At 62.9% G+C, this 24,863-nt stretch overlaps 4 protein-coding genes across 4 annotated transcripts; 3 read left to right on the top strand and 1 right to left on the bottom strand.

Moving 5' to 3' along the window:
- The first annotated feature begins 225 nt into the window (after window positions 1-225).
- Window positions 226-9,103, top strand: STIP1 (stress induced phosphoprotein 1). The gene is made up of 14 exons (XM_012552842.3): window positions 226-335; window positions 3,479-3,688; window positions 3,777-3,918; window positions 4,029-4,170; window positions 4,514-4,682; window positions 5,624-5,750; window positions 5,833-5,935; window positions 6,100-6,220; window positions 6,652-6,748; window positions 6,952-7,076; window positions 7,444-7,480; window positions 7,725-7,828; window positions 7,960-8,132; window positions 8,611-9,103. The coding sequence occupies exons 1-14, from the start codon at window positions 327-329 to the stop codon at window positions 8,681-8,683; spliced, it is 1,632 nt and encodes a 543-aa protein (XP_012408296.1). The 5' UTR covers window positions 226-326; the 3' UTR covers window positions 8,684-9,103.
- A 1,065-nt stretch (window positions 9,104-10,168) lies between these two features.
- Window positions 10,169-17,958, top strand: FERMT3 (fermitin family member 3). The gene is made up of 13 exons (XM_031943648.1): window positions 10,169-10,318; window positions 10,615-10,754; window positions 13,414-13,647; window positions 13,852-13,971; window positions 14,089-14,257; window positions 14,693-14,795; window positions 15,074-15,181; window positions 15,491-15,622; window positions 15,711-15,760; window positions 15,977-16,101; window positions 16,184-16,290; window positions 16,364-16,603; window positions 17,944-17,958. The coding sequence occupies exons 2-13, from the start codon at window positions 10,631-10,633 to the stop codon at window positions 17,956-17,958; spliced, it is 1,527 nt and encodes a 508-aa protein (XP_031799508.1). The 5' UTR covers window positions 10,169-10,318; window positions 10,615-10,630.
- Window positions 17,959-18,196: 238 nt separating this feature from the next.
- TRPT1 (tRNA phosphotransferase 1) lies at window positions 18,197-20,162 on the bottom strand. Its single transcript, XM_031943647.1, has 5 exons — window positions 19,984-20,162; window positions 19,529-19,592; window positions 19,306-19,387; window positions 18,761-18,930; window positions 18,197-18,499 (listed from the first exon to the last, which is right to left on the bottom strand). The coding sequence occupies exons 2-5, from the start codon at window positions 19,571-19,573 to the stop codon at window positions 18,197-18,199; spliced, it is 600 nt and encodes a 199-aa protein (XP_031799507.1). The 5' UTR covers window positions 19,574-19,592; window positions 19,984-20,162.
- Window positions 20,163-20,297: 135 nt separating this feature from the next.
- Window positions 20,298-24,505, top strand: NUDT22 (nudix hydrolase 22). Its single transcript, XM_031943807.1, has 5 exons — window positions 20,298-21,028; window positions 23,520-23,618; window positions 23,713-23,810; window positions 24,089-24,182; window positions 24,322-24,505. Exons 1-5 carry the CDS (start codon window positions 20,549-20,551, stop codon window positions 24,424-24,426), a joined length of 876 nt encoding a protein of 291 aa, XP_031799667.1. The 5' UTR covers window positions 20,298-20,548; the 3' UTR covers window positions 24,427-24,505.
- The last annotated feature ends 358 nt before the right edge of the window (window positions 24,506-24,863 follow it).

Genomic DNA, 24,863 nt, shown 5'->3' with positions numbered 1-24,863 from the left:
CGGCCAGTCGTCAAGCGGGCTCTGGGGCGGGCCGTGCCGAGCAGCGCCCAATGGCGAGGAGGAAAGGCGAAGGGCAGAGCGACTCGCCATCCTCTGCCCAATGAGAGGGAAGTCCCCGTGAAGGGCAGAGGATTTAGCCTGTAGGAGCCAGAAGGGGCGGAGCTCAGGGGGGGAACTCCACCAATGGGGCGGCTCCGAAGGGGCGGGAGCCGGGAGTCCCGGCAGCTTCTAGTAGGTTCCAGAAGGCGGCGCGTGCGGCTGGGAGCTGGGCGCGAGCGAGCGGGCGGGCGGACGGATTCGCGGCTGCCTCGGCTCCGGCCCGGGCCATGGAGCAGGTGAGGAGAGGCCGGCAGCCGGCGGGCGAGCCGGGGCAGAGGGCGAGCCGGGGGGCGCCGGGAGCCAGGGCCGCCGCTGAGGTAACTCCCCGCGGCCTCAGCCCGGGCCGGGGGGAGCGCCCGGGGCCCAGGGAGGGGCGGCGAGGGCGGCCCGGGCCCGGGGCAGAGGGCGGTTACTGGGGCGCAGGGGGCGGACGAGTGGGGGGGGAGGGAAGGCGGCACCGGGGCGGGGCGGGGGGCCGGATCCGGGGGAGAGAGGGCGAGGGGGAGGGCGGGACTGGGGGGGCTGAGGGGGGGCTCCTGAGGTCCCCAGGAGCCGGGGTGAGACAGGAAGTTACTGTGGAGTCAGAGGCAGGATCGATTCCCGGAAGGAGGAGGAAAGGTCCGAAGAGGACGCGGGCCCCCTTTCCCTCCCCCTCCCCCCTCCCCGCCGTAGCGCCTCGGAGCCCGCTGTGATTGGAGAGGGAGCTCGGAGCGGGGGGATGAGATGCGGGGGGGCCCCCGGGGCGGCGGGACGGTGATAAAGAGCTGGCGCTGGGCCCCGGAGGCCTCTGTCCGGGCGGCCGGGACAAGCGCCGCGGGGCCCCGGGCCCCGGGCGGACACCCGGAATCTGACGGGGGCCCCGGGCGGACACCCGGAATCTGACGGGGGCCCCGGGCGGACACCCGGGCTGGGGGGGCTCCCTTTGGGCATCCAGGGGCTGATGGGGGAGCAGGCGAGAGGCGGAGCTCGGCCCCGCGCGGGGCAGGAGGCTTGTTTGGTGCGAGTTGTTGGGATGCTGAGGGAAACGCGCTCTTTGGTGCCTGGGAGCGGACGGCGCTCAGGTCTCCCTTGGGTCACTGTGTCCTAAGGCTTCTTCCAGGACCTGGCCCGGGTCAGGTTGGCTCCACGAGGGGTCATTGGAAGCGCAAAGGGCCCCCCCCCCCCCCCAGGAAAAGTCGGCTGCAGGGGGCCCTGCCTCGTGTGGAAGCCACCCCTTTGGAATGAACCTGTGGGGGCTGAAAAACCGCTTCAGCCGGAGCCATTTCTGGCCTAAAGTTGCCTCCCTTTTCCCCATCATTTCATCTCCCCCCATTTCTCGGCATTGCTCCCCTTGCTTTGGGCTTCCTCAAAGGTGGGCCGGTGTGCAGAGTAAAAGGGAGACGCCGGGTTAGGCCCCTGGCTGGTGGCCTGTCCGCCGACGGTCCGAGGCGCGAGGATTGACTCTTAAGCTGTTAGAGAGACAGCCTTCTGGGCTCGCTGTGCTGGGAGCAGCCCGGGACAGAAGGAAACTTGGAGAGAAAAGGAAGGGTTAGACGCCTCCCCCTGGAGGATCTCGGGACCACCCGCCGCTTGAACACCGGGGTGAAAGCTAGCCTGTGCACCACATTCTGGATGTCTTCTAGTGCTGCTCCCCTACTTAAGTACATTTTACAGAGGAGACAACTGAGGCTGACAAAAGGATCTGTCCAAAGCCCACGGTGGAGTGGGGCGGGGGGGATCAGGCCTTCACATTTTAGTTGAAAGATAGCCTCTGCTTATCCCTCAAGCTTGCTCTCTTGTAGGTTTGTGTGTCTTCTCTTTTATTTCCCTTGAACAATTCCCTCCTGTGGTTTATGATTAGGAGAGTCCACGAATTGTAGAAACATTTGAACACCACAAGCTGGAACATGCTGGGGGGTGACTCGAAACCCGAGGGTCCAGCCTTAAGTTACGTTACATTTGTGCCACAAGTCTGGGCAGACTATTCTCCTTCAACTCCCTCTGGTACCCATTGGGTAACATCCCCCAAAATGCTCCATTTCTTGGCTGGCCCAAACTTGGCGGCCGGGTGGGAATTCTCCCTCCTACTTCCCTAGTCTGAATTTAGCAAGGCCCCTTTGGTTCTGCCTGTGCCTGAACTCCAGCTCCCGCAGTACCTGCCCCAGACACCAGGAGCTGCATCGGACAGGCCACTGGAGTCCCATTTGTAGGATTCGTCAAGGGTGTGGACAGTTGGGTTCCAGTTTTAAGTAGGCTCGCCGGCTTGAAGAGGTAGATAATGGGGGAGCCACTTTTGAACTAGGCACAACCCTTTCCCTGTTGGAGCGTTCTGGCACCCCCGTGTGAGAAGCCCTTGCCTGGTGGTGTGAGGGATGTCCTGAAGAGGTACCACAGACCCTCCCTCATGCATGTTCCTCCCACGTTTACTTTGACTGGAGGTTAAAAAATGAGTCATAGATTTGGCTGAATTGAACTGAGCAGGGGCCAGACTTTATTTTGATTTTCCCAAATGATCTTGGGGTGCCACCTCCTCAGGAGAAAAGTGCCTGCTCTCTGGATGACCCCCTCAGTGATGGGGATGAGGAATTCTTCTTAAACCCAGGAAATGGTATCTCTTCTCTTCCAGAAGTAGGAAGTCTTCTGATTTTCAAGAAATCGACCCCATCACCATAACAGAAGAACATGGTCACGTGTTTTCTTTGCCAACTAATTCCTGCTTCAAGGGAGTTGAGAGAATTAATCCATGGGTCAATCCCACTGTAGTCTTACCTTCTTTGAGCTTATTTCTGTGCCTAAACATTTTAAATCGTTACGTGATTGAGTGAGAAAAGAGAAATTTGCAACTAAATTAAGCTGTTCCAGCCTTTGAGAGCTACTGTTTGCTGCCATTATTCAGAGAACGGAAAGGCCTGTCTGTTTAATAACAATTTGTGTATTTTGGTGTAGGAAGAATAGGTTAATTTTAGATTGTGGTTCAAAAAGAGTCATAGAGAGTGTTTTGGACTTGAAATCAGAGGAACCTGGCTTTGAATCATACCAGGGACTTGGTGGCTGTGTGGCCAGACAAGCCCCTGAATCTCCAAGCCCCCGAATCTCCAAGCCCCCATTTCCTCATCCACAGAATGGGATTCCTAGCTGTAGCACTTGATAGGGTTGTTCCTGAGGTTTCCCTCGGCGTGCGTGTGTTCGGTCCTGTGTTTTTCTGACTCTATCGGGAAAGGGGGAGCTCCGCTGGGGCTGCTAGGCCATGCTCCTGCAGGAGGAAGCTCCAGGCCCCACGGCGGTCCTGCATGCAGCACTTCAGGGGAGCGTGTGCGGGAGTGAAGCCTCCGGGCAGAGAGCTTCACCCTACACTGCACGAGCACCTGGCCACCTGCCTTTCCCCTCGTGCTTTTCTCAGGTGAATGAGCTGAAGGAGAAGGGCAACAAAGCCCTAAGTGCCGGCAACATCGACGATGCGCTGCGATGTTATTCGGAGGCCATCAAGCTGGACCCACAGAACCACGTGCTCTACAGCAATCGTTCTGCTGCCTATGCCAAGAAGGGAGACTATCAGAAGGCCTATGAGGACGGCTGCAAGACTGTGGACTTGAAGCCAGAGTGGGGCAAGGTGAGCTGGGGAAGGGCCTCCCGAGGCAGTGCCAGGGGGAAGGGGCAGCTGTCCTGTGCTCACCGGGGGCCTCCTCCGCTGCTTTCAGGGCTACTCCCGGAAGGCGGCCGCTCTCGAGTTCTTAAACCGGTTTGAAGAAGCCAAGCGGACCTATGAGGAGGGACTGAAGCATGAAGCCAGCAATTCTCAGCTCAAGGAGGGGCTGCAGAACATGGAGGCCCGGCTGGCTGGTGGGTGTCACGCCCCGTCCCTTCTCCCCTTGTCCTCGTGAATATGAGATCTCCCCGGGGTGACCCTTTGTGACACAGACTGAGGGCCTCTGGTGTTGTGTCTGGTGCAGAGAGGAAGTTCATGAACCCCTTCAACACCCCCCACCTGTACCAGAAGTTGGAGAATGACCCTCGGACGCGGGCTCTGCTGAATGACCCCAGCTACAAAGAGCTGATTGAGCAGCTCCGCAATAAGCCCTCAGATTTGGGCACGTAAGTGAGGGCGTTTTTGCCCACCTGCCCCCCTCTTGAGAAAGGGATGCCCAGCTCATGTGTGCATCCTCCTCCTGCCTGTCAGACCCTCACCATCTTCCCCAGCCCACGCTTCCCTTTGCACCTTTCTGTCCTTCGGTTTTTGGTCCTGGCCTGTGATTCTTCCACCAAAGCCACTTGGCAGCTCCTTTAAATAGTGGCCTTTTGATTTCCTGGGCTCTCCAAGGTCAAGGGACTTGGCCGTGGTTACTCACAGGAGAAGCTCCTGAGCTTCTCCTGCTCAATGAGGGGTCTGAGCTGTGGATCGCTTGGGGGTGCTAATGACCGCCTTTCCCATGAACAGGAAGTTGCAGGACCCCCGTGTTATGACCACACTGAGTGTACTCCTTGGTGTGGATCTGGGCAGCATGGATGAGGAGGAGGAGGTGGTGTCCCCCCCGCCACCCCCTCCTCCCAAGAAGGAGACCAAGCCCGAACCCATGGAGGAAGATCTTCCTGAGAACAAGAAGCAGGTACGGGCTTCCCATGACTGTTGCCTTCTTCTCATCTCTGCCCTAGAACCATGTGGCCTGGCCTTCCTGAAGGGGGGCTGATTTGGGGGGAGGGGGGGGAGAATTGCCTAAAGTCTAGGCTCTATTTTCAGAATGAAATCAAATAGCCTTGACCCACTCCCCCAAATGTTGAAGGCCATGGAGAGGGCGTTTTTGTTTGCTTTAAGGCGAGTGAATAAATCAGTGCTCAGGGTCTTGGTGGCAGATCAAGGACCTTGGGGGTGGCTGTCCCTTTGGAGGGAAGTCATTCAGGTACCCCAGTTGCTGGCATCTGGCCCTTTGGGCTGTGACCATTGGCTCAGGAAGGAGAGCCCTGCCTCTGTGGGAAGAAGGTTGTAAGAATTTGTTGCCATTTAAAACCATCTGAAGCAGCATTGAGGACGAGGGGTTGACTGCATGGAGGCTTGTGCTTAAGCAGTCTCCCCAGGCTTGGCACGTGCTGAGACACCTCATCATTTCCCTGCTGGCGGCAACAGCCAAGCAACTGTTCCCAAGTTTAGCACCCGGCACAGAGGGCCCGCGTGGGCTTCATCAGGGTGTCTCAGAGCCGGGGTGAGCTAATCACTCCTGCCGTGGCTTCCCACCACCCCCTTGATCATTGTTCCCTGATGAGCAGAATCCTGTGGCAGTGTGGGTGGCCGGCAGCCGTGAGCCAGAAATAAAACTGTTGTCCCAAACTAAGTAGAGAGTACGGGAGGAGTGGGGCCCAACTTGCCACACCGTTTCCTCACCGGAATCCACGTAGTGGGGGGGAACTACGAGAATGGGGGATGGGAGGAAAAGTCACGCTTGCGCAGATACATCTTCAGCAGAATGCAGGCTGCCACGGCCCGGCCTCGGCCTCTGGGCTTGCTCGGGACCCTGCCCATAGCTGGCTGTGGGGGCCTTTCATCCTCCTCCAGGCTCTGAAAGAAAAGGAGCTGGGAAACGATGCTTACAAGAAGAAGGACTTTGCCACAGCCTTGAAGCATTATGACCGAGCCAAGGACTTGGACCCCACAAACATGACCTACATTACCAATCAGGCAGGTGAGTGCCTGGGCTGTGGCCTGGACGAGGGTGGGTGGGCAAGCCCCGACTCGGTGTCCTCCTGACTCTGCTCTCTTGGCAGCGGTGTACTTCGAACAGGGAGACTACAATAAGTGCCGAGAGCTCTGTGAGAAGGCCATCGAGGTGGGGAGAGAGAATCGGGAAGACTACCGGCAGATTGCAAAGTGAGCACCCGTTTTCCTGGCTTGGACCCGGAGTGGGAGGAGGGGAAGGGAGCGGCCAGAGCTGGGCCCGCCAGCACTGGGGGGTGAGGAGAGAGAAGGCGGCATCGGGCCTGCAGGGAGTGGGGATGAGGGCGACTGAGCTGCCCTGTTCTTCCCGTCCCCAGAGCCTACGCCCGAATTGGAAACTCTTACTTCAAAGAGGAGAAATACAAGGAAGCCATCCACTTCTACAACAAGTCCCTAGCCGAGCACAGGACCCCGGATGTCCTCAAGAAGTGCCAGCAGGTCAGTGCCTGCGAGGTGCCGTGACCTTCCCGGCTCGCGTCCACTTCACAGCACTTCCTTCCTGGAGGGGTCGAGGGGTCTTTGGGAGGGGCAGCGAGTGAGCCTCTGGACTTTGTTGGGCCCAGCCCTCCTCTCCCAGTTATCCTATCATGGATCCCCTCAGTCAGGGCTAAACCTCTGGGGTTTTCTGCCCACTGTCAGTTAAGTTTGGTGAAGGAGTTTTTACAGCCCAGACTGCATTGGAATGTCCAGTGGTGCTGCCAGGAAGTTGAGGACCCGGGGCCTTTGTGAAGACCCCGCTAAAGAGCATCCCATTCACGTGCCAACCTCACAGCTAGCCAGCCTGCATTCCGCGGTGGCCGGGCCTTGAGCAAGCTCACCAACCCCATCCTGGGCATCATTCCCAACGGCCACTCGGGTTCCTTTTTCAGGCTGAGAAAATCCTAAAGGAGCAGGAGAGGCTGGCTTACATCAACCCCGACCTGGCCTTGGAGGAGAAGAACAGAGGCAACGAGTGTTTCCAGAAAGGTGCAGACTCGGGCTGGGCAGGGGAGCCTCGGCCATCGACCACTCTTGGCAGATGGGGAAACCTGGGTGAAGTGCCAGGGTCCCCAAGCCACAAAGGGCAGGCGTGGGGTTTGGTGGGACTCAGTCTTCCTGGCTACTGTTTTGCCCCTGGAGACCCACGGCGGCCTCAGAGACTTGATATAAGGTTCCCTCCTCTCCCCCAGGGAACTACCCTCAGGCCATGAAGCATTACACGGAAGCCATCAAGAGGAACCCCAAGGATGCCAAGCTGTATAGCAACCGCGCCGCTTGTTACACCAAGCTTCTGGAGTTCCAGCTGGCGCTGAAGGTCGGGCAAGGGGGCAAAGAGACCCCAAGGGCCGCTCTCTGTAGTCCCTCACTTTGGGGGAGGGGGAGTCTGTGCCCCTTCTGCCAGCAAGGAGGAGACTCTTGGGCGAGGGGCCTAGGAGCAAGGGCCGGAGCCAGGTGTGGGGATGAACAGGCACAGGGTGGGCATCCTCCTGGTCGTCTTGTGCCTGATGGAGCTAAAGCCCATAGCTGTGGGGGCACAGAGCTGGCTCTTAGCAAGACCTAGGGTCCTCATTGGGTGAGATTTCAGGTGACCTTCCCCCCCGCCCCCCCTTAGTGAGGGCACGTGGGAGGGGCAGGGACTGCATGCCTGGTGGGCACTCATGACCTTCATCCTTTCTTTCTAGGACTGTGAAGAATGCATCCAGCTGGAGCCGACCTTCAGTGAGTACGGCCCCCGCTGCCTTTGGGGGAGGTCTCGGGTCGGTCCCTGTCTTTGCTCCTCCTAGAAAGATAAGCTGCCAAGGTTGGGAGCACTGTGCCCTAGCCCTGGCACAGCATGGCATGAGGAGTCATCCTGATCTTCCCCAACCTCCGCCTCCGTGGGGGGCGCTCACTGTGTACCCGGGTTGGTTTCCTCAGGTTCTGAGCTATGGCCTCATCCCCATCCCCCTTATTCTGCCCCCAGTCAAAGGTTACACCCGGAAAGCAGCTGCTCTTGAAGCCATGAAGGACTACACGAAGGCCATGGATGTCTACCAGAAGGCCCTAGACCTGGACTCCAACTGTAAGGTAGTATTCCGCTCCGGCCTCTCTGGCCAGCTGTGCCTCCCCCCTCTGGTTTGCCGCCGCGCCCCCCCCCCCCCCCCCCCGGTGAGCCGGCCCAGGCTGAGGCCTGCCCTTCTCTCCCTGCCCTGACATAGGAGGCCGCCGATGGCTACCAGCGCTGTGTGATCAGCCAGTACAACCGGCACGACAATCCCGAGGACGTGAAGCGGCGAGCCATGGCCGACCCCGAGGTGCAGCAGATCATGAGTGACCCGGCCATGCGGCTGATCCTGGAGCAGATGCAGAAGGACCCGCAGGCGCTCAGCGAGTAAGTGGGGGCAAGGGGGCTGCTGCCTTCCTCTGGCTGGGCCAGCAGAGGCCTCTAAACGCGGGGACTCGGCCTGCAGAATCCTTTTGGGTCTGGGTCACAAACGCAACTGCTGGGGAAATCCATCTGGCAGGACTGATTTTCCCAGGGGAGGGGGAAGAATTTGGACATCAGAATTGTAGAAAATGGCCGAAGCTTGTTTTTGCGTAAAAATAAAAATTCAATTAAAAGAAAAGGCCTTTAAAGGCATCAAAGAAATTACATTGGGTTACAAGGGAGCAGCAGTTCTAAGGAATAAGGGTTTGTACAGTAACTTGGGGGGGCCCAGCTTAAGAGGCCTTGATTCCAGAGCCCCCATTGAGGGCCGTTGTCTTCTTGGGGTGCCTCCTGACTAGCACGGACCCAGGTCGGGCGTGGTCGGTCTCAGGGAGCTTGGGGACATGGGCCCGGGGCAGTCACGCCTTCTCTTTCTCTCTAGACACTTAAAGAACCCCGTAATCGCCCAGAAGATCCAGAAGCTGATGGACGTGGGTCTTATTGCGATTCGGTGATGACTTGTGCAGCCCCCGTCCCTCCCCCCTTTTCTGTGCAAAGAGAAGCTGGGACCGCGGCCGGAGCAGAGAAGGGGACCGAAGAGACCCCCACCTCGTCTCTATATTTATACATATATACGTACATATATGTGTGGAGGACACAGACTTCCGCGCCCCCTGCGCCGCTGCCTGGCGGCTGCCCAGCACATGCATGGTCTCTTCACTGCTGCCCCTTTCAGGCCCGCCCCCCTCCCCAGGCGCTGTCCCAGCCGCTCTCCCCCCTTAGTTGGTTTTGTTTTTTTATTTGGGGCAGTGGGCATGTCAGGGGAGGGAAGGGGGGCCCTTCCCTCCCATGGCCCCCGCTGCCCCTGCTCATTGTTAAGCCCACGCCCCCATCACCTCCAAATAAAAGAAGCCAGTCGGCGTGGTTATGGGTTACCCAGGTCTCGACTCCTTTTCTTCCTGGGGACGGTTGGGGCTCCCTTCTGAGGGGGTGGGGTGGGCACGGTGAAGGGGACTAGGGTCACTAGGGGGTGCTGTTGCCCTTCACGTGGTCTGATGGCCTCAGGAGCTGCACCAAGCCCAAGCAGCCCGGGCTGGGGGGGTCTCCTTGCCTCTCCTTCCCTTCCTCTCTGATGGGCAGCCCCACTGGGGCTTTTCATGACCAAGGCCCAGAGCCTTGGTGGTCAGCTGGCCCATCTGGAACTTCCTGTTGACTCATGTTCTGTGCCAGGCCCGTGGGGCATCTGCCGTGGAGGTGGGTGGGAAGGGGAGCCGGGGATACAGCACAGACCCTGAAGTCAGGAGGGCCTGGGAGGTGCCTGGCACTTAGCGGGGCAGGGTCCTTGACCCCAAAGGCCTAAGGAGGCCCAGCTGTGCGGCCTTTGCTTCCGACTTAGGGGCCTAAAGCAGAGGGGCATCCACAGCCTCAGTGCTGGTGCCATGCGTGCAGTGGGGCAGGGCCCCATGGACCCTCATGCCCAGCAGGCACAGGACGGGGACGGGCACAGGAGGAAGCCCTCGCCAGCCTGGCACCTCCAGGACAGCTCTGCCGGGCTCCGGGTGGGGGCAGGGGGTTCAAGGATGGCAGTGCCCATTCGGGTTTTCTTGGCAGAGACCCTGTGTTCTTTGCCATTTCCTCCAGCCCCTTACAGAGCAGGAAACTGAGGCAGGCCAGTGTAAGTGACTGGCCCTGAGGCGCCTGGACCTCCGGGCACCGCGGGGCAGACATGGCAGCCTCTTGGGGCCTTCCTGGCACTCCTTTCCTGGGTTCCTCCATTTACGCTGCCCATGCTCTCGGACCCCCACACTGATCCTCTACCCGGAGCCAGGGTTCGGCCCATGTGGGCTTGTGGAGGCCCCTTCTGCGGGCCTTGTGAGTGATGGGGCAGGCCCCTCCTCCCACCCATTCCCACTTTGTGGTCCGAGCCGGAGTTCTGTGAGTGACAAGTGCTCCGTGGCTTCCTGGCCCGGGGCCTCCCCTCCCCAGGGGGTGGAGCCCGCTGAGCCACAGATAAGGCAGCGCCAGGGGCAGCCCCAAGGAGCAAGGGCACCCGCAGACCGGCAGGGAAGGGACACCCGCCGCAGATCGGGGTGCCCAGGCCCGAAGCGACGCAGAGGGGCAGCAGCCGCCTTTGAGCTCCCCCAGGAGAGGTGAGTGGGGTCCCCGGGGCGGCCCCGGCCCCGAGTCCCCGCCATGTGCCCAGCTCCCCAGGCGGGCTCGCCCTCGTTGGAAGGGTGGAGACGGAAAGGCGGGCGGAGGGAGGGGCTGCCCAACTCCCCAGACTTTGCTTACCTGGGTATAAGCCACCTGTCAGAGCAGCGGGCCCTCCCTCTGGCCGGCCCTTCCCGCCCAGCCCCCCACGGGACCCCCCCGGGCGAGGAAAGGGAGACCTGAGCCCGCCGGGGAGCCGAGGGAGAGCTCGCCAGGCCCCTGTGCCCCCCTCCAGGACCCGGCCGGCAGCCATGGCAGCCTGGGAGCTGCAGGTGTTCGTGGGGGACCCCGACGTTCAGGAGGAGTCGGTGACCCTTCTGGTCACGGGCGAGTCCCACATCGGCGGCGTCATCCTCAAGATCGTGGAGGAGATCAGTGAGTAGGGCCCACGCTGCCCACGGGGCTGCCCAGCCCCGACCCCAGCTCGCCGGCTTCCCGCCCTGCCCTCCCCACCCAGAGGCTCGTGATAAGGCCCTTCCAGTGACTCAGGTCCCGGCCTAGCCACTTGTTCCCCAAAAAAGGAGCTCCTCCGACTTCCCCCCTTCCCCCGGCTCGGCCTCTCCTCCGCTCTGCCCCGGCCACCCGTCTCCCACAGGTCAGCGCTGCTTGGCCGGGGCGAGGGACGAAGCCCCGGGGTCCCCATTCCCTGGAACCCGGGCCCAGGGGTCCGTCTGCCCCCTAGGGCCGGCCGCAGCCCGGGTCTCTGGGCCAGCCTTCGGCCCGGCGCCTGCTTGCTCATCCCGCCCCCCACAAGCCACACTTCCCCCCCGAAGAAAAAAATGCCTGGCGGAAGGAAGCTGTCGGGGCGATGGGTGAGCTGGAAAGGCCCTTCCCTGCCCCCACAGGAAGTTACAGCAGAGCGCCCTGTGGTATCAGAGGGGCGCAGATGGGCGCTGGAGGGGGCGGGGTGGGCGCTTCCTCTGCCCACTGTGCGCCCCGCCGGCCCAGGCTTCCTGAGCACTGACCCCGGGCCCGGCGAGAGGCCCCGAGGGCTCCCGGAAGGGCGCAGAGGGCAGGCTGGGGCCCAGGGAGTGACTGCCCACCTTGCCAGGCCGTGCCCGCCCCGCCCCCACTCCCTCTGTATTCTTTGCTTCCTCACTTATCCGAGCCGGCGCATCCAAGGATTGTTGTCCATTTTACAGTGGGGGCCACTGAGGCTTAGTGAGAGCAACTGAACTGGAGTAGTAAGTGTCAGAGACAGGCCGCAAACCAGACCCGCGGCTCCCGGCCCGGCCATTGCCGGCGTCCACATGTATACACACGGTGTAACGGTGCAGCCTGTTTCTCATCTGCACATGCCCCCCTGGCCTGTGTGTGTTATACATGTGTGTAACACGTATGCACACACACGCTCGCTCCTTCTCCCCTGGGACTCCACCAGGCCAGGAGCTGCAGGGTCAGAGGGTCTGTGTGGACCCTTGGGAGACGGAAATGACGCGCCCGGTATGAGACAGTCAGCGAGCATTTATTAAGCACTTATTGTGTGCTCCAAAAAAAGGTAGAAAACAGTCCTCAAGGAGCTCCTGGTCGCTGGGCAACAACTATGACAAAGAGTAGATGAAAGGTCTGAGAAATGGCGTGACCCGGAAGGCTCGGGAAAGGCCTCCAGAGGGGACACGCCAGGGGCAGAGGTGAGGAGAGAGCGTGCCTGGCCCCAGGCCCAGCCCAGGCAAAGGCCATGAGCTGGGAGATGCCAGGGCGGTCTGGGAGATGCCAGGATTCGGCAAATTGGAGCAGAGAGCACCAGCGACAAGGGGGCGAGGGTGAAAGCGGCAAGAGGGGCTAGAGATGCCGAGTGGAGGGGCTGAGATTGGACCCAAATCAGTCTGATGGGTCTGATGTGGAGCCGGGCCTGGGGCCTGGCACGGGAGTGACTAGAAATGCCCATTGATCTCCCCTGCCTGAGACCCGCTGCTTTGGGAGGGGTCAATCTGTGACCCCTTGACAGCCACAGTGACCACGCGTTTGAGGCCAGACCGGACGCTGAGGCCGGCACGGCCCAGCTCCGACCAACGCCGCCTGGGTAAGACATCATGAGCCTGATGACGCTCGCTGGCGGGGCTGCGGCTCTCGGAGAGGCCAACGGGGAGGCTGGGCCTCCACCCGGGGAGCACCGGCCCTGGGACACGGCCGCTGCATTTGGCAGTTCTGGGCTGGGGCAGCTGTTAGGTCGACAGTCCTGTAGGGAAGGCAGAATTGGAATTAGTCCCATTTGACAGAGGAGAAAACTGAGCCACAGAGATAAAAATGACTTGTCCAAGATCACAAAAAAGTAAGGAGCAGAGGCAAGGTTTGAGCCAGAGTTCTCCTTAGGAGTCCTCCCCAAATCCGGAGTCCTCCCTAGACCCAGCTTGCTTTCAACCCTCACAAAAGGGCTGCTAAGACTTCTTAGGGCCGCGGTCTGGAACCCGGCCTGGCCTTGTGGGAAGGGTACAGTATGAGGGTAGGAGTCATGTGATCTCAGTCTGGATGTTCCCTCCAAGCTGGATGGGGAACCCTGGAAAGGTGTGGGCTCTGGGGGGAGGCCGCTCTGACCCCACGGCTAGGGGGCGGTGGCCCCGGACTCCTTCCATCGGGCCGGAGGCTCGGGGAGGAGCGCTGGGCCTGGGCCAGCGAGAGGACCACCAGCGTGGGGGGAAGTGGACCGGGCAGCCCTGGAGGCGAGACGCCGACCCCCCTCTAGGAAGGGCCTCAGACCCGGCCCGTTTGCCCCGTTGCTGGGAGAGCTGCGGTCACGGGGCCCAGGCCTAGGGCGAGGAGGCCCAGCTGAGCCCAGGGGAGCAGGGATGCCCACCCGACTCTTGCTGGCGCCCCCCAGGGGCCAGGGGAGGAGGAGGGGCTGCTGCCCCTGACCCAGTCCAGGCTTCCCCTAAGGCTGACCCCTGACCCTTGTCCCCACATCCTCCCTCCCAACTGTTTCCCCAAGAGTGGGGGGGCTAAGGAAGCAGCCCCCCCAGCTCCCCATACCCCCTCCCCGGGTGTCCCCCCCCCACTGCCCACCCCCACCCCTCCTCACCGGCCCCTCCCCCGGCAGAGCGGAAGCAGGACTGGTCGGACCACGGGCTGTGGTGGGAGCAGAAGAAGCTGTGGCTGCTGCAGACCCACTGGACCCTGGACAAGTACGGCATCCTGGCGGACGCCCGGCTCTACTTCGGCCCGCAGCACCGGCCCGTCACCCTGCGGCTGCCCAACCGCCGGGCCTTGCGGCTGCGCGCCAGCTTCTCGCAGCCCCTCTTCCGCGCCGTGGCCGCCATCTGCCGCGTGCTCAGTGAGTGTCCCCGCCCGTGGCCCCCGTCCTCCCTGATGTGGTCCCCGTCCTCCCCGCCATGTCCTCTGCTTGCAGGGAGGGGGGGCTGAGGCTGAAGGAGAGAGCAGCCCCGGGCCCACGTGGGCCGTCCCTCCGCGCGCCCATTGTACAGAGGGCCCGAGGGGGGCTTGAACACCCCTGACCAAGGGCTCTTCCTCTCCACAGGCATCCGCCACCCCGAGGAGCTGTCCCTGCTCCGAGCCCCAGAGAAGAAGGAGAAGAAGAAGAAGGACAAGGAGCCGGAAGAGGAGGTGTTTGACCTGACCTCGGTGGTCCTGGCTGCCGGTGAGCCGCAGGGTGGGGGAGGGGGGGCTTGGTTGGGGGGGGGTGGCAAGAGCCTGGCGGAGGGGGAGGGAGCAGGCAGGGCGAGCCCAGGGCCTGACCGCCTCCTGCCCCTCTCAGGAGTGGCCCCGGCCCAGTTCCGGGGGATGCCGGCCCACTTCTCCGACAGCCCCGAGACCGAGGCCTGTTACCGGATGCTCAGCCTCCCCCAGCCGCCCCCAGACCCGGCCCAGCTGCTGCGCCTGCCCAGGTCCAGCTCCCTGGCTGACAAGACCCAGCTGCACAGCAGGTAGGGCCGCCCACTTCCCGGCCTCGCCCGCCTCCTGGGCCTCGCCCGCCGGGCACCCAGGGCTCTGGGGTCAGGGGGAGAGCCTGGAGGACAGGCCACAAGGAGGGGGCCGGGAGGGCCGACGCTGCCCCCATCCTGACCGGCCATGACCTCTGGGGTGCTGTGGGGAGGGTCTGCTACCTGTGGCACCTCCGCCCTCAAGAAGTCTGCCCTGATTGCTTCCTTGTCTGTTAAATGGGGACAACATCCCGCCAAGGCTGCCTTGAGACGCCAGCGTTGGGCAGAGCTGCCCACGACCAGAGGGGGCGCTGGGTGCCCCGGGGCAGGCCGGAGGGCAGAGTCTTGTGCCCCATCCCCTGGGGGGGGCCACAGCCCCTGGTGCCCCCTCAGCCCCGGGGAGCAGGGTCCGCTGACCACAGGGCTCTGCCCCCCCAGGTGGCTGGACTCCTCCAGGTGTCTGATGCAGCAGGGGGTCAAGCCCGGGGACACCCTCTGGCTGCGCTTCAAGTACTACAGCTTCTTCGACCTGGACCCCAAGGTGAGGGCGGCCCAGGAAGGGGCGGCCGGCAGGGACGGGGAGGGGGAGGGGAGAGCGGGCCTGAGAAGAGCCTGGCCCCTCTGGTGGGAGAAACATCTCTCATCCTCCCCTGCTCAAGAACTTGCTGGGGCTCCCCCTCGCAGCCCCTCCCCCCAGCCTCTCCTTCCTTGCTGGAAGGTCCTGGTGATTAAATATAGGCTTCCTGTGGTTCCTGTGACCACCAAAGCGCCCCTCCCCCCGCTGGGGCCCAGTCTGACCCCTCGGCCCTCCCCCTGCAGGCCGACCCCGTGCGCCTCACGCAGCTCTACGAGCAGGCCCGCTGGGACCTGCTGCTGGAGGAGATCGACTGCACCGAGGAGGAGATGATGGTCTTCGCGGCCCTGCAGGTAGGCCCCCCCCAGGAAGTCTGCCCTGATTGCTCAGTCAGAGTCTCACCCTTGCTGTGGCCGCGGCTTTAGCCCTTTCTGGCCGGTGGGAAGGGGGGGGGGGGGGGGGGGTCCTGGGGAGAGCAGGGCCGGCCCCGGGGTCGGGGGTCACAGATGCCGGCTTCCCAGGAGGCCCGGATGGGAGGAGGCTGGGACAGGTCAGAGACCCCCAGGGACTTCCCGGCTCCTCGGCTTTCTGGGCTGGGCCTCCGGGGGCGAGGCTCGGAGGGCAGAGCCGGGTCACCAGGACCCCGCCATCCTGCCCCCCAGTACCACATTAACAAGCTGGCCCTGAGCGGGGACGTGGAGGAGCCGGCCAGCCCGGGCGGCCTGGACGACCTGGACGCGGCGCTGAGCAGCCTGGAGGTGAAGCTGGAGGGCTCGGCCCCCACCGACGTGCTGGTGAGCAGGGGGGAGGGGAGGCTGGGGGCGGGGGCGGGGGTGGGTGGCCCCGGCCCGCTCGGCGCTCAGGGTGCCCCTCGGCCCACAGGACAGCCTGACGGCCATCCCCGAGCTCAAGGACCACCTCCGCATCTTCCGGTGAGACCCGGACCCTGGGGGAGGGAGGCCCGGGCCCGGAGGCGGGGGGGCTGCCTTGCTGGAGGCGATCCCAGTGAGGATCCCAGGCCCGGAGGCGGGGGGGCATCCTAACCATGATCCTGGGCCCAGAGATGGGGGGGGCTGCCTTTTGGGGGTGATCCCACTGTGATCCCTGCCCCAGATCCCTCTCCATCCCTCCCTCCGTCCTCGTCCCAGGCCCCGGAAGCTCACCCTCAAGGGCTACCGCCAGTACTGGGTTGTGTTTAAAGAGACCACGCTCTCCTACTACAAGAGCCAGGACGAGGCCCCCGGGGACCCCATCCAGCAGCTGCACCTGAAGGGTGAGACTCCTCGGGCCCCGCCCGGCCTCTGCCGCCCGCCCCGCCCCCGCGCCGCCCCCTCACGCTCTCCCCTTCTGCCTAGGCTGCGAGGTGGTGCCCGACGTCAACGTCTCGGGGCAGAAGTTCTGCATCAAGCTCCTGGTGCCCTCGCCGGAGGGCATGAGCGAGCTCTACCTGCGCTGCCAGGACGTGAGTGGGGCCCCAGGGGCTCGGGCCCGGGAGGGGGCGGCGCGGCCCAGTCTGACCCGGCCTTCGCCCCCAGGAGCAGCAGTACGCCCAGTGGATGGCCGGCTGCCGGCTGGCCGCCAAGGGGCGCACCATGGCCGACAGCAGCTACCAGAGCGAGGTCCAGGCCATCCTGGCCTTCCTGAGCCTGCAGCGGGCGGGGGGAGCCGGGGGCACGGGCCCCGCCAACCCCCAGGGCCCCGACGCCGGCGGGGAAGGGCTCAACCCCCACGGCCTCGTGGCCCCCCGGTTCCAGCGGAAGCTGAAGCCCAAGCAGGTGCGTGGGGGAGGGGGCGCTGCGGGGGAGGGGGCGACCCACTGGCCGCAGCACGGGGAGGATGGGGGGGGACCCGGGGACGTGCGAACGGAGGAACAAAGCGGGAACCCCACCCGGGGAAAAGGGGAGATTCCCTTAAAGAGACAGATCACCTTGTTTGGGGACCCCATTGTTGGTGAGTTGGGGCCCCGTTTCCTTTGGGAGGGTGAGGGGGCCAAGGTGGAAAGGGGGGTTGTTTGGGTAGAGAGGTTTTGGGCCGGATTTGCCCTTGTTCCATGGGGCGGCCCTTCCCGTTGGGTTTCCCCGGTGATGCCTGGGATTTTGGAGGACAGAAGTGGCCGGTTTTCCTTGTTCGAAGGTTGGCTTATTTAGGTTTGGGCCTTGCCCGACCGGGGATTTTACCCTTGTGGTCCAGCCCCAACCCACCCCATTCCCCTTTACCCCACCCTTAACCCCCCCACCCGGTTTGGGGTGGTTTTGGGCGGGAGGGGGGTTGGGGTGCTGGGGGGGAAAGGGGGGAAGGGGGGGACGGCTGGTGATGGGGGGGGGGGGGGGTTGCCGGGGTTTGGGGGGGGGAGTTTCCCGTTTTGGAGGTTTTAGAGAGGGCCGGATGTGTTTTAAGTTTTGGGAGGGAAGGTTCCTTCCGTTGGGTGCCGCCCTTTTGGCCCGGGTTTCCCAGAGATTGGAGAGTTTCCCTTTTAAAAGGGGAGGGAAGGGAGAGGTTTTGGGATTGCCAAAATGTTGATTCCGGACCGACCGGGTTGGCAGCTGGGAAGACCCGGCTTTAGCAAATGCGGAGTGGGAAACAATTGGGACATTTGGGCAGGTGGGGGTTGGGGGGGTGGTTGGGGAAGGGGGGGTTGGGGAAGGGGGGTTGGGGAAGGGGGGGGGGCCAGGGCCCTGGTAATTTCCCCTCCCTGTTGCTTAACCGGCGCCCGTGGGTGGTTGGAGTTTGGAGAGAATCAAGTGGGCTTTTAAGCCGGGAGGGCCGGGTTCCTGGACGAGAATTTGGCGTTAATTTTCCCTTGTCCACCCAAGGCCCGAGGGGGAGGGTTTAGGATTTTCCCAGAAGGGGGACGAGGTTTTGAGGGGACACCACCAGGCCTAAAGGAATTTTCCCAGGAGGGAGGGGCCCGGGCGAATTGGGCAAATGGGGAGGTTGCCGGGGTGGGATTTCCCGGCCCGGGGAAAGTTTGGGGATTGGGGTTTACGGGAGGTGGTTTTTTGTGGGATTTTTTGTTTCATAAATAAATGTTTTATGGTTGGAAATTTGGCTTTTTCTCAATTGTTGGGGGGCGCCCCGGTGAGCCTGACCCTTTCTGTTCTTTCCTCCATCCAAGGGGAGAGGCCTTTGAGGGGGAAAGGGTTGGGATGAGGGGGGGAGAGGAGGGAGGGGGGGGCCTCCCAGTTGGGTTTGGAATTGGGTATTTCCTGGGGAGCCCTGCAGGGCTTTTGAAGTACTTTGGGAGGCAGGGGCCTTGGCCCCTTTCGGAGTTTGGGGATTACCCTGTCAGAAAGGGAAGAAATTTCATTGGGGAAGGTTTTGTTGAGAAGTTTTAGGATTTCTTGCCCGAGTCGGAGCCCGCCCCCACTTTAGAGGACTATTGAGGGGCCGAGGGGTTTGGCCGGATGAAACGGCCACCTGGGAGTTCGGGCATTCCCTTGGGGACAGAGCCCAGGGACCTTGGGGCCCCAGGGGACCCGCAGGGCCCCACTAACCGCTGAGAAAGCCTTGGGTCCTTCGGGCAGGCCGGGGCACAGGTGGATGTGGGTTCTCCCGCGCCGAGACAGCCCCTCCCGGCGGATGCAGCGCCAGTGGCGCCGGTAGGTCCCGTGGACCAGAACGGGAGGCAGGTCTTGGGGGGCGCTGAGGGGGGTCAGCTCCAGGTCGGCCACCTGCCGGGGGAGCAAGGAGGGCGTCGCCCCTTCTTCCCCCAGGCCCGCCACCCTTACTGCCACCACTTTACAGAGAAGGAAACTGAGGCAAGGAGGCCTCAGCCGAGCTCGCCTCGGGACCCCTCGTGCAGGGCAGGAAACTGAGGCGCAGCAAGGGGGGAGCGCCCGAGGCTCACAGCTCCAAGAGCCCCATCCTGGTCCTCCCGACCCAAGCCCGAGCCCCCCACCGAGGCCCTCCCCCAGCTCCCGATCTGCCCCCACCTGCAGGGAGTGGCCCTGGTTGGCCCGGATGGAGGCGCAGCAGCCCGGGGGGCCGGGGCGCAGGGCGAAGCGCTGCTTGGCGTTGGTGCTGACCACCCGGCGCACGTCCTCCTCGGAGAAGTCGCGGAACTGGGCCAGCCGCAGGAGGGCGTCCACGGGCACGAAGCCGTCTGCAAGGGGGAGAGGAGGCCTGCCTCGGGCACCAACCGCAACCCACTAAGCACCTCTGGGCACACGGGGGCACTTAGTGCCTGCTGGGGGCTGCACCTGGGGCTCCTGCCGGCTACTCCCAGGGCCGCGGCCGCGCGGGGGGCACTGGGAGGCCCTGTCCTCGCCACTCACATGTTACAAGCACTCGGACCGCCGGGCCTCTCAGAGACACCTTGGGGATGGGCGTCTTAGCCTGGGGAAACTGAGGCAGGCTGCCCTCCCCGGCGCCACAGGGGGCTTCACGGCAGGAGCTGAACTGAGACCCTGACTTCCCGGGGCTGCTCTCCCCCCCCCCCCCCCCCCCCAGCGAGCGCGCCTCCGGGCCCCAGGCTTACCTGAGCCCATGGGCAGCCCCAGCTTAACGGCCCCGTGGCGCAGGGCATAGGACAGAGCCTTGGACAGCCGCACATCCCGGTCCTGAAACAGAGGCCAGCCCGGTCCTCAGCCCTTCAGGCCAGCAGGAGCCACCCCCCCCCCCCAGCGGAGCCAGCTGCCTCTCCCCCAGGCTCCGAGCAGCCCCCCTCCCCCCACGGCTGGGCCGAGCCCCGGGGCGCCCACCTGCTCTCGGGGCCTCCGGGCCCTTCTTCCCCCAGGGGGGTTCATGCCCCCCACGCCCCCGAACCTAGAAACAAGGAGTCAGACACAGGGAGCTGTCCAAGGTCACGCGAGGGGGAGGGGCGCCCAGCCAGGACCCCCAAGCCAAGGCATTTTCACTCCAGCCTGGGGAGGGGGGCTGCTGTGTTCCCCACCATGTCCTCCCCACACCCCCATCCCCACCCCGTGCCCAGGCCGTGAGCTGGGGCGGAGGGTACAGTGAAGGAGGGTGGGGAGGGGCAGAGACCCCCAGGCCCTGGCAGCCGGGCCAGGCAGGGGGCAGAGCAGGGAGCTTCTGAAGGCGATTCCCGCTCCCCCCCCTCCCCCGCGACCTTGGGCCAGGCCCGGCGCCCCACGGGGCCTCAGTTTCCCCAACTACAGAGGGGGTGGAGCCGATGGGCCCGGAGGGGCGTCCTCACCGGATCCGGGCACAGAGGAAGCCAATGAGAAGTGGGGACCGGAGGGAGGGCGCGGGGAGGGAGGAGGCTCTGCTTCCGCTTTCCTGAAGTAAGGGGAGGAGCCAGACCCGGCTGAGCCGAAGGCCGGAAGCAGCAGCCCAGGAGCAGGAGGAGCAGGAGGAGCAGGAGGAGCAGGAGGAGGAGCAGGAGAAGCCCCGGCTGCAGCAGGAGGAGGAGGAGGAGGAGGAGGAGGAGGAAGGAAGAGGAGGAAGACCAGAAGTACCAACACTAGCAGCAGCAGCATAGGAGGAGGAGCAGGAGGAGCAGGAGGAGCAGGAGGAGGAGGAGCAGGAGGAGCAGGAGGAGGAGGAGCAGCAGCCTTAGGCGGGAGCTGCCCACACTCAGTCCTGGGCTGGCCCAGGGGGCATCTGGGCAGCACAGCGGGGCTGGGACTTCCCGGGAGAACTGCAGTGGGCAGGAGCCACCCTTCGGGGCAGGAGCCGCCCTTTGGGGCAGGAGCCGCCCTTCGGGGCAGGGGTAACTTGGCCCGCCTCTCCCTGCCAGATCTGGCCTCCCTCCCCGCTGCATGGATCCCGAGATCTCCCTTCTGGTCCAGTGCCCGCTGGGCGGGCTTGCCGAAGAGCGGGTGCGGGCAGAGTTGAGCCCAGCCTATGACCGGCGCCCGCTGCCCGGAGGAGAGGACTCCATCACTGATGCTTGGGACGCCCGCCGCCGGGCCCAGCCCTGGCTCTTCAACGCTCCCAAGTTTCGGCTGCACTCGGCGGCCCTGGGGTCCCCCGATCCCGGGGGGCCCCTCCTGACCCTGCGGCTGGGCCTCACCTCGTACCGGGACTTCCTAGGCACCAACTGGGCTAGTTCGGCAGGCAGGCTTCGGTGTCAAGGGAGCGCGGACTGGGGAGATGCCCAGGCCTACTTGGCAGACCCCCTGGGAGTGGGCGCCATGCTGGGCACCTCGGACGGTTTCTTGGTCTTTCTACGCCGCTCTCTGAGGGTGGCTGAGGCCCCCGGGCTGATAGATGTGCCGGGGGGACACCCCGAGCCTCAGGTGAGCACCTACACCCTACAGAAGCCCCCAGACTTCCAGAACCCAAACACTCTGGGTACTGGGAGACCCCAAAACTAGGAGAATTAGGGGTGGGGTGGGCTTGGGGATCTGCACTCTGGGGGGCTTGTTTCCCCTTCCTCTCACACCCTCTCACTGTCCGGAGCTGTGCAGGAAAAGACCTAGAACATGAGGCCTGAGGACCTACCTGAGGAGGGCAAGCACCGTGATAGAAAGAAGTAGGGCGAGGTGGTCACAGGCAGGCGGTGGTCCGCCTAGACCCCAGGATCTTCCTCTCTCCCCACACCAGCATCTACAAGGCAAAGAGGAGATGGTCAGCATCGTTTTCGAATGAGGGAAATGAGATTAATGTAGAGAATGACTGAGGAAATGAGGAAGATGGAGCAAGTTGAGTAAAGGGCCTGAGAGAGCGCAGTAAAATGGACAGGACACCAAGTATGGCATCAGGACGGCCTGGGTTCAAATCCTGCCTCCGTCGCTTGTTTCTCTAGCAGGAGGATGTTTGGCTAGTCTAGCCTTGTACCTTCTCTGTGCCTCGTTTTCCCCGTGGCTCCCTTCCAGCTCTGTCCACGACCCTGTGATTCTGTCTTCTAGTAAAGATGGCAACATGGACGCATGGAGGCAAAGGCATGATGGGTTGGAAATGATACAAGGCGTTTTATTGGGAGGAAGGACATGAGCAGCTGGGAGACGAAGGGTCTCACAAAACGGCAGAGTAAAAGCTGGCAAAAGGGGCTTCCAAGAGGAGCTGAGGGGGGAGGGCATTCCAAGTAGGAAGGAAGGAAGGAAGGAAACTAGCATTTCTTTCTTTTTTCTTTTTCTTTTTTTTTTTTTTTTTTTTTTTTTTTTGGTGAGGCAATTGGGGTCAAGCGACTTGCCCAGGATCACACAGCTAGAAAGTGTTAAGTGTCTGAAAACAGATTTGAACTCAGGTCCTCCCGACTTCTGGTGCTCTATCCACTGCACCACCCAGCGGCCCCTGAAACTAGCACTTCTTAAGCAGCAGCCGTGTGCCTGGCACTGGGCTCAGCCCTCAACAAAAATGTTTTCATTTGATTCTCACAACCACACTGGGGAATAGATGCTATTATCCTCCCCATTTGACTAATGGGGAAACTGAGGCAAAGATTCAATAACTTATGCAGTTACACGGGCTTTCTCCCATGAGCCTCCTGGCTACCTGATAGGGGAGTTTCTACATGTTATTTTGGGCAATAAAAAACCACTGAAATGTACTGAGAGCGGGGCGGAAATGCTATAACATGATTAGAGCCGGACTTTCAGAAATTCCCTTTGGGGGCTGAGTGGAGGAGGGACTTTGGGGAGGGGCGGCAGGCTGACCCCCCTCCCCCCCACTGCAATAGGCCAGCGGGGAGAGGATGTGGGGAAAGGGTGAAAGTGGCCGAGTAAGAGGGAAAGAGGGAGAGGGAGATAGAAACAGGATTTACAATCCATTAGCTACTTGAGGTGAGTGAAAGTGGAGAGTGGCAGAGCACAGGCTACTGAGGTGACCTTGGAAGATATAGGGAAGTAGAGCCAATAGGTATTCCTTAAACACCCACTGTGTGCTAGGCCCTGAGCCTACAGGTATTCCTTAAACACCCACTGTGTGCTAGGCCCTGAGCCCCAGACATTCCTTAAACACCCACTGTGTGCTAGGCCCTGAGCCCCAGACATTCCTTAAACACCCACTGTGTGCTAGGCCCTGAGCCCCAGACATTCCTTAAACACCCACTGTGTGGCTAGGCCCTGAGCCCCAGACATTCCTTAAACACCCACTGTGTGCTAGGCCCTGAGCCCCAGACATTCCTTAAACACCCACTGTGTGCTAGGCCCTGAGCCCCAGACATTCCTTAAACACCCACTGTGTGCTAGGCCCTGAGCCCCAGACATTCCTTAAACACCCACTGTGTGCTAGGCCCTGAGCCCCAGACATTCCTTAAACACCCACTGTGTGTTAGGTACCACACTAAGTGCTAGAAGCTGAGGAGTGACAAGTTCCCTGCCGTCTCAGAGGTGGGGGGGGGGGGGCTCTGAGACTCTTGGGGCACAGGAGGCGCTGACTGCATTGTCTGGGGGAGCTCCTCCTGCCTGGGAGGTCCAGGTCCATTTTCTGAGCCTTTTACTGGGTCACAAGGAACCCATGGCTGACGGGGAGTTAATGGCCAAGGGGTGCGATGGCCCCCAAGCCAGAGCCTGGCTCTCTTCTGGGCAGCAGGTCCCCTCTTGTGTGCTCCCAGTCGGATGTGCTCCAGTGGGGCTGAGAGGAAAGGCCCGAGGGGGGCTGGGAGGAAGGGCCCGAGGGGGGCTGGGAGGAAGGGCCCGAGGGGGGCTGGGAGGAAGGGCCCAAGGGCGGCTGGGAGGAAGGGCCCGAGGGGGGCTGGGAGGAAGGGCCCGAGGGCGGCTGGGCCCGCCTGGAGCTCTGGCCTGAGGGGCCGGGGGACAGGGAATGAGCCCAGCTGCCTCCTTGTAGGCCCTGTTTCCTGGGGAGACTCCCCGGCACAAAGATCTGCCCGAGGATCTGGTGGTTCGGGAGCTGTTCTCCTCCATTCTGCAGGAGATCCGGGATGAGGTGAGGGGATGGGGGAGGTGGAGGGGGGCGGAGTGGGGGGGGGGGGGGCGGGGCGGGGGCAGTGCCCTCTGACCTCAGACCCCTTCCTCCCCAGGTGAATCTGCCACTGTCTACTCTGAGCCGTCCCCTCCTCCTGGGCATTGCCCGCAACGAGACCAGCGCGGGAAGGGCCAGCGCAGAATTCTATGTCAGGTACCGGGCACCTGCGCGGGCTGGGGCTTCTTCCTTCTGGGGAGCAGACTGGAGGGAGGCATCTGCACAGGAGCCTTCTGGGAAACAGCAGCTTTTTGAGCCTTTCCTCTGCTCGGCCAGTCCCGCTGTTGGGGGCGCTAGGGGGCTGGCAGCACAGAAGGGCTCCTGCTCCTGACTTTCTAGGAGAGGCTGGAGGCCGGCTTGGGGAGGATTGAGCCTTTGGGCCCTGGCCGGAGGGGTCGGCCTTGCCCTCTGAACTTTGTCTCCCCTTCCCTCAGCTGTAGCCTGACCTCTGAGCAGGTGAGGACCCTCTACATGACTGGAGGCCTGGAAGCCCACGAGTCCACAGGCATCATCTTCATGGAAACACAGGTGAGGGCTGGGAGGCTGGAGGACCCCTGGGTGCCCTGGATCGGCCAGGCGGGGGGATGGGGACCCCCGGGCGCCCTGGATCGGCCAGGCCGGGGCAGGGGGGACGGGGACCTAAGCCCAAGCCTGTCTGTCCCCCCAGAGAGTCCGAGGCCTGCAGGAGGAATCCGAAGCTTGGGGCGAGCTCTGCCCCTCGGCCAAGGGCGCCATTTTGCTCTACAACCTGGTCCAGGCCAGGCCGGTGTGAGCAGGGACCCCTTCCTCAGCTCACACCCACCCTTCTGTCCTGGGCCGTCCAGACAATAAAGGATTTATTTATTCTTGGAGCGCCTTGTCCCAGAAGGTGCCAGAAGAGATCGTGCCTCAGTTTCCCCCGATGGACAAGGCAGCATGGCCCCCATGGGCACCCTGGGGAGGGGCTGGGCGGGCCCTGGCTAGTCCGGGGCTTCTGGGTGGGGAGCCCTGAGCGCCGGCGGCCCCTCCTGGGCTGGATTTCCGATGCCCACGAGACACATGATTATAAGGAACAACTTCTGCCGATGTTACCGAACTCTGTGTCCCCCGGGGCCCTGAGAAAGAATCCCTGGTCTTCGTTTAACAGCTCGGGAAACTGAGGCACAAACAGGGCCGTCATTTACCTCCGGGCCGCGCTATGACCCCGAGGGCTCCTCCCGCTCTCGGCCT

This window comes from Sarcophilus harrisii, chromosome 6, assembly GCF_902635505.1.
Source record: "Sarcophilus harrisii chromosome 6, mSarHar1.11, whole genome shotgun sequence".
Classification (NCBI taxonomy): Eukaryota; Metazoa; Chordata; class Mammalia; order Dasyuromorphia; family Dasyuridae; genus Sarcophilus; species Sarcophilus harrisii.
Note: the sequence above shows the minus strand (reverse complement) of the source record. Positions and strands in the feature narration are given on the sequence as shown.

Coding starts and splice junctions, on each gene's coding strand:
- STIP1 (XM_012552842.3), top strand. Junction 5,751..5,832: donor CTACATTACCAATCAGGCAG/GTGAGTGCCTGG, acceptor CTCTCTTGGCAG/CGGTGTACTTCGAACAGGGA. Junction 7,481..7,724: donor CCAGCTGGAGCCGACCTTCA/GTGAGTACGGCC, acceptor TTCTGCCCCCAG/TCAAAGGTTACACCCGGAAA.
- FERMT3 (XM_031943648.1), top strand. CDS start 10,631: ATGGCAGCCTGGGAGCTGCAGGTGTTCGTGGGGGACCCCGACGTTCAG. Junction 13,648..13,851: donor CGCCATCTGCCGCGTGCTCA/GTGAGTGTCCCC, acceptor TCCTCTCCACAG/GCATCCGCCACCCCGAGGAG. Junction 15,623..15,710: donor CGGCCCCCACCGACGTGCTG/GTGAGCAGGGGG, acceptor CTCGGCCCACAG/GACAGCCTGACGGCCATCCC.
- TRPT1 (XM_031943647.1), bottom strand. CDS start 19,573: ATGAACCCCCCTGGGGGAAGAAGGGCCCGGAGGCCCCGAGAGCAG. Junction 18,931..19,305: donor GGGGCTGCCCATGGGCTCAG/GTAAGCCTGGGG, acceptor TCCCCCTTGCAG/ACGGCTTCGTGCCCGTGGAC. Junction 18,500..18,760: donor ACCAGGGCCACTCCCTGCAG/GTGGGGGCAGAT, acceptor CTCCCCCGGCAG/GTGGCCGACCTGGAGCTGAC.
- NUDT22 (XM_031943807.1), top strand. CDS start 20,549: ATGGATCCCGAGATCTCCCTTCTGGTCCAGTGCCCGCTGGGCGGGCTT. Junction 23,619..23,712: donor TGCAGGAGATCCGGGATGAG/GTGAGGGGATGG, acceptor CTTCCTCCCCAG/GTGAATCTGCCACTGTCTAC. Junction 23,811..24,088: donor AGCGCAGAATTCTATGTCAG/GTACCGGGCACC, acceptor CCCTTCCCTCAG/CTGTAGCCTGACCTCTGAGC.